General features: G+C 53.0%; 1 protein-coding gene across 5 annotated transcripts in view; it reads right to left on the bottom strand.

Annotated features, from left to right (window-relative positions):
• Nucleotides 1-1,172: 1,172 nt before the first annotated feature.
• PHACTR1 (phosphatase and actin regulator 1) overlaps nt 1,173-11,476 on the bottom strand; it is a 305,573-nt gene continuing 295,269 nt past the window's right edge. For 4 of the 5 annotated variants that reach the window (XM_080807028.1, XM_080807025.1, XM_080807027.1 and 1 more), the window contains 4 exons: nt 10,681-10,742; nt 7,567-7,707; nt 5,336-5,412; nt 1,173-4,494 (listed from right to left, as the gene is read on the bottom strand). In XM_080807028.1, coding sequence (XP_080663154.1) covers nt 4,479-4,494; nt 5,336-5,412; nt 7,567-7,707; nt 10,681-10,742 — 296 coding nt within the window. In that variant the 3' untranslated portion in view covers nt 1,173-4,478. Of the gene's footprint in view, nt 4,495-5,198; nt 5,413-7,566; nt 7,708-10,680; nt 10,743-11,476 lie in introns of those variants that run through there. The other variant, XM_080807029.1, reaches the window with a different exon arrangement.

The raw sequence follows: 11,476 nt of genomic DNA, 5'->3' as shown, positions 1-11,476 counted from the left end.
ATGTGTAGCCATAACCTTTGTTTACTTCAGAGAGGGCTACCTCAGGATGGTCAGTTTCCTTCGCTCTCGCAGGGCAGAGCCTGTTAGGGTGCTACCAAAGCTTTTTTTAGGTCTCTCACTCCCTTGGGTAACTGTAGTCCTGCTCTGCCAATGAGATGTATTCAAGTCAGAGAGCTCTCAGGGGGTAAGCAGAGGGCAGAATGGGGGGCAAAGCTCTCAGCCTGAACCCTGAAAACCTGTCACTGCTGGCTGTCTCTGCTGTTGCGACTCTTGCTACAGGGCCCGTCTGCCGGCACAGGGGAGAGCGTGCACCCCCTGCCGCCGTGCTGCTGAAGGCCAACCCCCATGGGGGCTTTGCGGCCTCTGCTTACACAGAAATAAGCAGCGCACGCCGCCACTCGGCTCTTTTGAGCCTGGGGACTCCCAGGTGAGGGAAGAGCAGCTCCCTTAGTTCTTTCACACCCTGGCTACTCAGCAGCATCAGATGTCCTGAGAGCTAGCTAGGAATGCAGAAATCTCAGGCCCACCCCGACTTCCTGGGTTGACATCTGTGCTTTGAGACCTCCAGCGTGATTCCTAGGAGTGGTGCGTGGCGGCAGGACTGCGGTAGGCGCCTCTTCCGATGCCGGACCCAACGCACGATGTCCAGTAACTCCACCCACCTAAAATGCAGCCAGCAACCACCGAAGGCCCTCTTGCTCCCCCCAGAACCTTCGAAAAGACAAATGAGGACCGGAAAGTTAAGTGATAAAGCTCTGAGCTTTACAGGGCAAATACTCAAGACTTCTCCTGGAGACACCTGTAAGTACTCAAAAGCCAAGTAATTTGGGGCTTTTGCTTTGGGGCAATGACACCCTCTTACTGCTATACAGAGCTGATATCGGACATCACAGAGATGACTCTGAGGGATGTAACAAGTTAATTTATATTCCTGATTCCCAGATTATTCAAGGACAGGCAGTTGGGCGCTGTATCTTTCAAAGTCGAAGAACTCAAATTTCTGTGCGGCCAGCCTCCCCCCACCCGCCACCCGGTACCAGCTGATACAGGAGGTGGTTTTCTGTCTCCATAACTCTTACTGTTTGCTGATGGACTGACCTGCCTTCCTCCCAAACCCTGTCCTCAGCCGAACTATCTTCAATGGTGGATAAAACACACAGGAGTCAAGGAAATGGTTTTTTTTTTTTAGACTTTTTTTTTTTTTTTTGGATTTGTTTTTAAAGAAACTGCATACATCATCAGAGACAAACAATAATTTAAATACCATGCAGTTTCTGTATGTACAAAATCTAGGCCATAGAGATCCAGTTTAGTTTGTATTCTATTTACATGGTCTTCCTCATACAGCCATCATCTGTTAAATTCGAACACAGGAGAGCGCTCCTATACAAAGACAAACTATGTACAGACACCCGGGAAGCAACTGGAAAAAGCAACTAGTTTGGGGATTGACAGACAGATGGGAAGAAAAAGTCATTTAAGGTGACCTCCACCCACCGCCGTGCACAGGGAGAGCCTGACATCCCATTCATCGAAGCACACACCACGATATTCATTCGGCAAATATAAATACACGTTCATAAGCGGGAGAAAAATAAACTTAGGTTTTTTATCACATCTACCATCACATTGTTTGGTTTCTCTAATTTGACATAAAGGCTAAAGTTTTAAAAGTTTTACAGGGCTTCGAGGGCCTTTGGAGAGGAATAGATCAGCAATTTTGAAAGAGCAAGTAGGCCGATGGCAGTCCCTTCCGTCACAGATGGTGGAAATGGGTAGGGGCAATGTCTGATTTCGAGAGGGAAAACCTTTAGATTTGAGAAATTTCACATTTCCTCTCACGCTAACCCAAATGACAAAAGGCTCCACTGGGGATGTATATGCACAAGACCTTTGAGAACTGCAGCTTTTTTAGAAAAGGGATGCATTTTGAACCATCTAGCCCATCTCACCTCTTTTTTTTGTAATATCTTCCAGTTGTCCTAACGCTACGGCAGAAGAGAAATTTGGATAGATTTCTGTAAAGACCTCAAGATTTCACGGCAGGAAAGAGCCAGCAGACGCCCCATCCTGTGGCCCACTGAGGTTGCCGAGCCCCCTAAACTGGGCTTGAAGTAGCCCACTTTGACGGTGGCGGGCGAGATCCCAGGGGTGTGGAAGGTTCACCCCTAATTCCCGCAACTGACTTCTCAAAGAGGGTGCTCTGCAGGAATAGAAGTGGAAATTGTGTTCCCTGTCTTCCGTGCTCAACCTGGACTGCAACAGGAGGGCACTTGGGGCAGGACACCTGGGCTGCTGGCTGGCCGCAGGGGAATCGATTTGGGCGTCACGTTCCCTGGGCCTCAGAGGCCCAAGAGCGGAAGCCAGCAGAGAAGCCGCTGGCCTTCGAAGGAGGAGTCCAGGCAAGGAGTTCCCTTAGGACTCGCTCCTGGGCCCGGCGAAGGCCTGACCAGCACACCAGGGCCCTGGGAGCTGCACGAGGCCAGCTGGGAGTTACAGGAAGCTCAGACTCGAATCCTGGCAAGGCAGGCACTTCTGCGTGGGACGATGCCTGCCATCGAGAAGTCAAACGAAAGAGCCCGACATCTTTCGTCATACCATTTGCACATTCAAACGTCAGTAAGCCTTTCGGGAAGACTGTGTTTACAGCCACACTAAAATCCCGACCGTGTTTTCCCTGAACGATACCTTCCCACGGCAGCTGACTATTCAGACTCAACATTCAAAGAGAAAAGGATCTAGTGATGGCGCCCCTCCGGGGGCAGGGCAGTGGCGTGCTCACTGCAGGTGCTACAAGGAAAGTGGACAGTGGGCACCGCCGCAAGAACTGCCCTGAGCTCCCCCCGCAAAACAGGCCCAGCTCCTGGCTTCATGCCAGCCGTTGGAGCCGTGAATGCCTGCCGGAAGCAAAAAGAATGGCCTCCCGGAGGGGTGTGCCTCCCCAGAGTAACGCTTCCCACACATTTTGGGGGTGGGAACTGGGTAACTCCTTTTTTTGTGAAGGCCAATCTGGCCACTAACTCTTGGGCACGTGTGGAGGGGAGCGAGCCAGTACCTGGAGAAATGGTGGTAACTGGGAGACCACACCGGAAGGCCAGGCAGAGCTGTGGGGCCGAGGGCCCTACGAGGTCTGTTAGGAAGGAAAACAAGAAGCTGCAGCGGGCCTCGTTAAGATAGTTGTTGGGGTTTGGGGGCTGTCCTTCCTCTCACTGCACATCCTATCTTCGGTGTCCCTCTGGCAAAGAGCACTGCCTTCTGTGGTCCCAAGCGCGTGGGACAGTGAGAGCTACACCTCCAATCAGCCTTACCAGCACCATGAGGGAGAGGAAGGGGTCTCTCCAGAGAGGAGCGGGAAGGTACAGCGTGGGCCGGCATGGCTGGTGTTTGCGCGATTCTGCCATAGGCCAAACCCTGAAGCTCTTCCACAGAAACTCGTCAGTGCAAAGAAAGGAGACTAGAAGGCCATCGAGTGGTTCGGGAGGACCCATCCATCTGTGGCCGGACGCCGGTCCTTCACGCCGGGGCTCTGGCTTGCATGCACGGGTCCTAGACTCGGAGGCTTTTCGTTCACTTCCAGGCCACGCAGTCCCCGGCCCCAGGGTGCACAGAGAAAACGAAGAACACCGGCCAAGCAGTCTCGTACCCCAGCCTTTCTGTCCTCAACAGGGTCCTTACCCTCGGACGCACGACAGGAGCAGCACGGCGGTGGCCGTGTGCGTCAGATCACCCACAACACTGGGCTTTTTTGACACTGATGGGTCAGTTCACTTGAACTGAGCGGATGACCGCTTTCCCCTTCTAAACCACAGCTCCCTGGAAGGCAGCTCAGCTTAGTCTGCGGGGACAGGCGAGGCGCTCCGTGGCGGCCCTCCACATCTGGGGCACGCACACTCTGGGGGCCGACGGTCAACCACAGACTCCCCCAGAAAAGCATCTTCCCTCTTGTTCACTGTCTGGATGATGGCTGAAGAGAGAGAAAGGATGGGGGCCACCGAGGCTAGTGCTCCCCTGCAGCAGCCCCCGAGCCAGACGCCACGCCTAGAGCCAGTGTATCTGGCCAAGTCTAGAAGACCCACCTGACCATTTGCTTTGCACAGTCCGTTCCAGGCCAAACCCACTGCCTTGGCTTTCTTTGAACCCAGGTGACACACGCTCCAGGGGACGAGGTCTGCTGGGGCCTAAACGAGCCTCAGGGAGGCTGGCCTGCCGGGCCTGGCTGGAGAGGCCATCTTCCGTCTGGCCCGCCGGTGCCCTCGGTATCCGTGGTCGTGCCAGTGGCTCTGACCGCCAAGCGGTGACCATCGCGTTTTCGCAAAGAGAATCCTGATCACGTTTCCTTTTATTTTTCTTCTTCTTTTTTAAAAAAAGGCAGTTCAGAAGATTTACATCATAATGGGGAAGTGAATAAATACCAGCACTTATGGTTCTTATAAATTTATGTTTTGAAGACAGCATAGCACTCAAGAGGAATTTGACTGTTAAGGTCGGTGAAACCTAGGAAAACAAATAATTAAATCAAGACTGAGGGGCTATTAAAGGAGCCAGATTCCCCGGTCTGAGCTTTCCATGCCCCATTGCTCACAACCGCTGGGTTGAATCTGGTTAAACCTCCCCCCAAAGGCACACGCGTGCAGCACTCCTCCAGCCCTTGGGGCCCATGAGGTTCATCTTTGATTCTGAGTGGTTTACTCCAGAGCTCCTGGGGGTCCCACTGGACGGCCCTGCTGGCCCACAGCCGGGTGGAGTGGCCAACCTGTGTCCCCGAGTCCACGCACTACAGAGCTGGTACGTCCTGTTTCTCTACAATGGTCACCTGGGCACCAGTATGAGTCCTAAGAACTGAGTTGATGACTGTCACTAGCTAGCCACGTGACCTTTTATCAGCCCCTTGAATCTCTCTGTGCTTCAGTTTCCCCAAAGGTGGACAGGGGGACATGGAATCACAGAAGCGAACCCACCTTGGAAGTGCCATATGGATTGGATATTTTTGCCCAGGTTTGGCTATAAACTGTCAGTGGTCTTTTCTTCTCGGCTTCAGTTTCCATAAAGACCCACTCTGGCATTATTGGTGGCCAGCACTTAAGATCTTGACTCAGGTCTTTCGTTTGGATAATTTAAAAACTAGGCTTTTCCGGAGGTCCTATTTCGCCTGGGCTGTCATGCTCTGTCCCCGAGCTTTAGAACCGCAGGGGAACTTCACGCTGACCTCTCACCTCCCCCCACCACACCTGTCCCCCGTCCTGCAACCCAGCGGCAGATGGGAGAGTTTCAGTCTGGAAGCAAGTATTACAGCAGGAGCTGGAAAAGCAGATAAAGGACCCCGCGATACACTAACCTTGTTAAATGTCTACTCAATTCATGAACTTCCATTTCAGTGCTTTTAAATTCATTGAGCTCCTTTCGAATGGCAGCCTGGAATGGAGAGAGGCCCGTGAGTATGCAGCAGAGGCAGACGGAAAGGAGTTCGTCTTTATTTTCTCTTTTTTTTGACAAAGCCATAAGACACAAAGTACGGAAAATGAACTCTTTCGCTGGGACGGGAAAAGTAATCACCCAGAACCTACGAAGAATCCCCCTCTCGCTAAATGTAAATGACAAATGGCGAAATCTGGCATATTGCCCGAAGTGTCTTCCTCTCTCCATGAGCACCGCCATGTAGGCCGCACAGATCTGCCCCACACGCCCGGGGTCTTGAGGGCACACTTAAAGGTCAACCTCTCGTCTTCCTTAGGTAAACACTCTGAGCTCACCACAAGCACGGGGATACCTCAAGATGGATCCTTCTAGAAGGTGTGGGTCAAATTCCTCAAATTAAGGGAATAGGTGATTGCCCCACTTTGATTTCCAAAGCACTCACTCGTTTACAGCTCTGTTAACTGAGGAGAGCTGTGCCATCACCAAGGACATGGGCTACGTGTGAACGGCCACCTCCTTCCAGCACGGCCCACAGAGAGGAGCTGTGGCTGAGGGGAGGGCATCGGAGTGGTGAGGCCAGGAGTGATGAGGAGCGAGTGGGACGGAAGGTCCCTGGCATCACTTCCTCCCCAGGGGGCTGAAATTCTTTAGTCGGGATCAGCCGGGCTCCCCCCAGAGAAGGCGGGCCCACCCCATGTGCCTGTTTGTCAGCCTCAGGGCACCACTTCCTATTCCTCTGCCGAAGCAGCCTGTGCGGAAGTAGAGAGTTCCCTTCCTGCCCGCTCTGCACAGTTTCAGCACACGCGTGTGGGGTCACACTGTACTGTCCCCCGAATTCTGCTGATCCCTTCTCATCCTTGGTCAGCAAGCACACTGCGGTCCGAGGGTGAACCAAAGGGCAAGGTCCCTTCCTCCAATCCTGTTTACATGACACAACTACCTGGGGCCTGGGTCTTTGGGTCTGTGTGTGTCTAGTGGATGGTGGGTCCAGTCCCTGGGGTCCCTCACCACAGCTGCCTGCACAGGGAAGAGAGGGGTGCTACGTTTAAAAGGAGGGCACAGGCTGCCATTCACCAGGACCTGTGCGGGAGACCTGCCACGTGGGAAACCCTTCTGGAAAGTCTGCCTCTGGCCCCATCATTCCCACCCACGTGTAGCAGCTTGCCTGCATTCACGCTCCCTGTGACTGGTCCGAGGCCAGAGCGTCGCTGCAGAGGACCTCGCCACTTATAAAAGTGGGCCTCGCTTTCTTATAAAAGCCATCGGCCCTGGGACTTCATGGGGCGAAGGCAGGACTCTTCAAGAGAGACCCCCAGTGTTTCTTGCACATTGGATGTAGTCATTAATTTAGACTTTAAAAAAAAATTCCCTTAGCTCTCCAGTCCCTCAGGATGACTGGACTAGAGTCACAAAGGGTTACGAAGCAGGGGTTCATTGTGATACGTGGTCCGGCGGACAGGTAAGAATGAGGTGTCTCTCCCGGCAGGGCCTGCACCCACCATCCCAAGATCAAGACCTAAAGACGCCTAACCGACTGAGCCACCCGGATGCCCCAAGAAGGATGCTGCTATTTCCTATAAAACAAACTCAATGTCAGGTTACTCTTTGTTATCCAAACGGACGAGGGGGCAGCGCAGCGAGGCAGGTTTTGCCGTCTGTGATCTGTGTCCCGTTTCTACTGTGCGGTTATAATAACGGCAGACACAGTGAGTTGGTCTCTTTTTGGCTGTGTGAGCCTTCGTGGGTGCTGAGGACAGGGTCCCCTTCCCGGAAGGTCTGCGCTCAGTGTGGGGCCCGGCACTCGTGGACCGTTCTGTGCCCGCATGGGTGCTACTCTGCTCCTCCGGGCCCAGCCTCCCAGGCTGCCTTTCCTCCAGCTGCCCTGTCGCGTGCTACTATGGGACTGTCTTGTGCCTTCTCCGGGGCAGGGCAGAGGCAGCTCAGTGAGCGCTCCGCAGAGTGCCTGGAGCCCTGGGGGAAAGGAGCTGGGGAAGCAGCGCCCCGTGGCCACTCAGCACCCCCCTAGGGGCCCAGGGACCTCGGCTCCGCTGCTGCTCTCACTGCGGGCTCCTGGCAGCAGGCGGGAAAGCCCCACACAGGGCAAACTGAGGCACGAGGACCCACCACCCCACCCCTCGGCTCTCTGCTTACTTTGTCGGCGGCGGTGAGGCGGGTCCACGGCTTGTCGGCCCTGCGGTCGTAGTCCTGAGCGTCTGCCACCTCCACGTAGTCGCTGAAACGGATGAGGATCTTTCTTTCTCGAAGTTCTTCCACTGTGGGTCTTTGGCTGAGCTGCAGGGAAGGAGACGGGCCCCGTCAGCCAGAGGAGTTTACACGGCCTGGCCTGTGAGTTTCCAGGGAGGTCCCTGTCCCCGTGGCCAGCACCCTCCCTCTGTAACGAACAGCACCAGGCTGACCTTTTCTATTCTCCTTTCCCGCCACTAAGGTGACTTCCTGTGGAGCGACAGCGTCGCTCTTTCTTTAGCAGCTTCTGCACTATCATGAAAGTACAAACATTCACCGTTTCCGTATTCTCCCCGCCACAGGACATCCACTCGAAATTCCTTGCTTTTCTTAGGCAAGATTTACCACGGGGTGCTGGACAAACAGCGTTAATTTCTAAGTGCACCATGACCAGAACAAGGCCAAGCATGGAATTTCTAGTTGTTATTTCTGGAAATCACGATCTGGATGTTTTACTAATAGACTGGACAGCGAAGTCCAGAGTGAACAGAAAAACAGAATGTTAGATCTAAAGGTCAGGGACTCTTTGTCATGCCTGAATCCCACGGAGACTCTAGACAGCATCTCTCCAAATCAATAGGGCGCTGTACCCATGTGCTCCGAGCGAGGACGGCAGGAGGGCACCCCCTTCTTCCCCTGGGAGCGTCTCAGGCAGCTTGGAGGCCAGCCACCCAGTGATCACCGCCCCCCCCTGCCCACTCCCCTGAGCACCAGCCTGTGCCCCTGGCTCCTCGGTGCCCAGAGGGGTGTCGGGCTGGTGGCTGATGGACCTCCCTCCTCAGAGGATGAGGAAATGATCTTTGGGGCTCAAGTCAGATTTCCGGGGATGGTGGGCTGGCAGAAGGGGTTGGTCGACTTACGTTCTAATCTATGGCAGAAATATCACTGAAACCAGATACTTAAGAGTAAATCACTCGAGACCCAAATCCCACTATTCGTACAACTTGACCCAAGTGCACATCCCTTCCTCCCCTCTGTCTTTCCCTCCCTCCTTCCTTCTTCCCGTCCATTCACGTAGCTATAGCTAGCATCTTTTCTGAAAGGGGGAGGCTGGCATTGCTTAAAAGACAGAGCCTGTCATTTTCAAGTTAGTCTCAATTTGGCTGAAGAAAAAGACTGGTGTGTTGCTGTCAGCATCAGTTCCTGGGGTTCATTTTCCTCACTAGTACATTGAAAGTAAATGGAACTGAACTGAGGAAATCCTTGGGCTGCGGGTAACTGAAAAGTGGCCACCACCACTGGCATGTGGTCTCGCTATGCTCAAGGATCCAGAGGGAAAGCACCAGGCCGGGGCCGGGAGGCCTTACAGAATTCGCTACGTGCTGGCAGGCTCCCATCAGCCGCGGCAAGAACAGAGGTAAAAGTTCCTTCCAGCCTCTCTCATAAAAACGGTTCTCCCTTCCCTTAAACTCATTATTTTCCATTCCCCAAGCCAGTCCCGGGGAAGGCAGGTGCTGACATTCTCAGGCACTTTTCCTAATGGGGAGGAAGACGAGCCAGTTCTCTCTTGGAGCCCTGCAAAAATGAGGGGCTCTCTGGGGGCCCCTATCCCTAGCGGCCCCCTTCCCTTGCTCTGCTGCCAAATGATGCCGTTTGCTGAGTTTCTGTAAGAACGAAGCGTATGCTTCAGTATTTTCCTATTACGAGTTTTTAGCAAGAAACCCCTCAAAGTTAGGAAAATTTCTGGGCCCAGCAATCAACCGCAGTAAACCTGATGAAAATTTGATTTAAAGTTTTTTTCTGAATGTCTAGGCTTTTCTGTATGAGAAAGGATGGGTTATCACCAGCCTGCTCTGGATACCCTGGTCATTTCAAGGGCACATTTAAGCTAGGACCCCTTGCCCAGGCCCTCTCACTGCCCAGGCTCAGGAAGGGGGATGCCCTGCGCCCAAGGACCGGTGCTCTGAGGGACTTGGAGAATCAGCCTGTGACTTGGGTGAGGGCACCCACATGAAGGTCCCCTAGCTCTCATTCGAGGTCCCCACCGAGGGGGTGCCAGCCCACCACCTGGCCCTTCGGGTACTTGTTTATCCTACTCCTTATAACTGGGGCACCATTTGGCTCGTCACTAGATGTTTGGGTTGCCCCAAGGGAGAGTCCAAGAGACACAAATCATCACCCTAGTAAGTGTATGGTGTTTTAGGATCTCTGAATTTCTTCCTTTATATAATATTTCTAGGGAGACAAAATCCATTAATAATCCTTTAAAAATTAATTTTAATGGGTCTCTTAACTGTCTCTAAGATTTGAGTATCTTTCTCTCAAGATGGTCCCTGTAGGAGGCTGATTAAAAACACTTTAGTCAGACAGAATATAGTATTATGTCTTACGTGCTATCAATTAATTAAACTCGTCATCGCCATCCAAGAATAGTTTCAAATGAGAGTCTGTTATTAGGGCCACTCATACAGAATTAGATCCATTTCTGGGTCTACTTTGAGCTGCCAGGCCATCTATTTTTGGGGTTAAAGTACATAAAAATTCTAGCCTTATGGCTTGAAGTGCTTTTCAAACACCTTCAGTAAATTTATCAGTACTTCTGGCATTTTCCTAATCAGTAATTCAAATTGGACTTGGCATAATGCAGTCAGTCAGTTCTCAGTTCATAGGTAAGGAGTAGTCTCAGAGGCGGCAAGGGAAACTCGCAGGCACATGACTGCATTATATTTGAACTACTGACTTTGACAATGAATTTCCAAAGCTTGGCGAGGTGAATTTTTAGGGAATTTGGTGAATTTTTAAAAAACAAAATAGTCACTGTGATTGGAAGTATAATGCACTGGCTGTCAAGTTGTTTGAGGGTGGGTGGGTGCCACAAAGTCAGGCAACAGAACGTCACCAACCAGAAGGACTGCAGGTCCTGACACTGAGCTGACCACCGTCCCCGGGACAGGAGCTCCTGCGTGCAGAGCCTCTCGCTCTCACGCCCGGGGAGCAGGACCGAGGAGAGGACTTCCAGCTGTACGGCCACCGGGTCCCACCCTCTCCCGTCCCAGCTCCCAACCTGGAGAAGCCGCTCACCTTTCGAGTTAACCTCCTCTTGATCTCTCTCTTCTCCTCTTGTTCCTCCTGTTCATTCCGAGCTGCAAGAAACAGGCAAGAAGCTTTGGGTTCTGGGGAACAGTGTCGCACACAGGTGTATCCTCTGAAAGTCTGCGGGCTCTAGGCTGAGCCCCTCACCACTTGGGAAAGAGGCTCATGAGCTCCTGTCCTCTTCCCTGGCCAACCTCCTCCTGCCTGTGGGATGCTTTCCCAACGGCCTGCACTTTCAGATGGATGGTGAGCTGGCTGGCCGCCTCACTTTGCTTTCTTTATGCCACATGGGGAGGTTTCAAGTCTCCAGGCAGAAATGCTGGGCTGGGACGTGTGGTTTCGGCGCAAGGACATAGGTCCTACAAGCGTAGGGGTGCTGCTGAGGGGGGGGGGCGGGTGTCTGGGGAAAGGTGAGGCTCCCTGCTTTAGACAAGACCTGGGCCCGCTCAACTCTGCCTTGGGCCTCCCAGCGACGGACGGGGACTCATTGCGATGTGGCCTCGTGTCTGGTGCTCTGTGGGGACAGGGGAAGAGGCCGGCCCGTGGGGGTGCCTGCCACTTGTTGCAGAAACAAAATAAGGCACGGCTAATGCCAAATGCAGCCCCGGCTGCGCAGAGGAATTCCAAAAACGCTCACCTTTCGCAAGCCCTGATTCCATAAGTTCTTTAAATCTTCCAAAAAGTCCACAGAGCAGGTGGGAGGCCAGAGTGTGGGACACAATTGCCTGCATTTAGACTTTCTAAAGAGTGTCTCGGGATAGAAGACCTCGGAGTCTAAACGTCC

This window comes from Martes martes, assembly GCF_963455335.1.
Source record: "Martes martes genome assembly, chromosome: 6".
NCBI classification, from domain to species: Eukaryota; Metazoa; Chordata; class Mammalia; order Carnivora; family Mustelidae; genus Martes; species Martes martes.
This window is presented reverse-complemented; position numbering and strand designations above follow the sequence as displayed.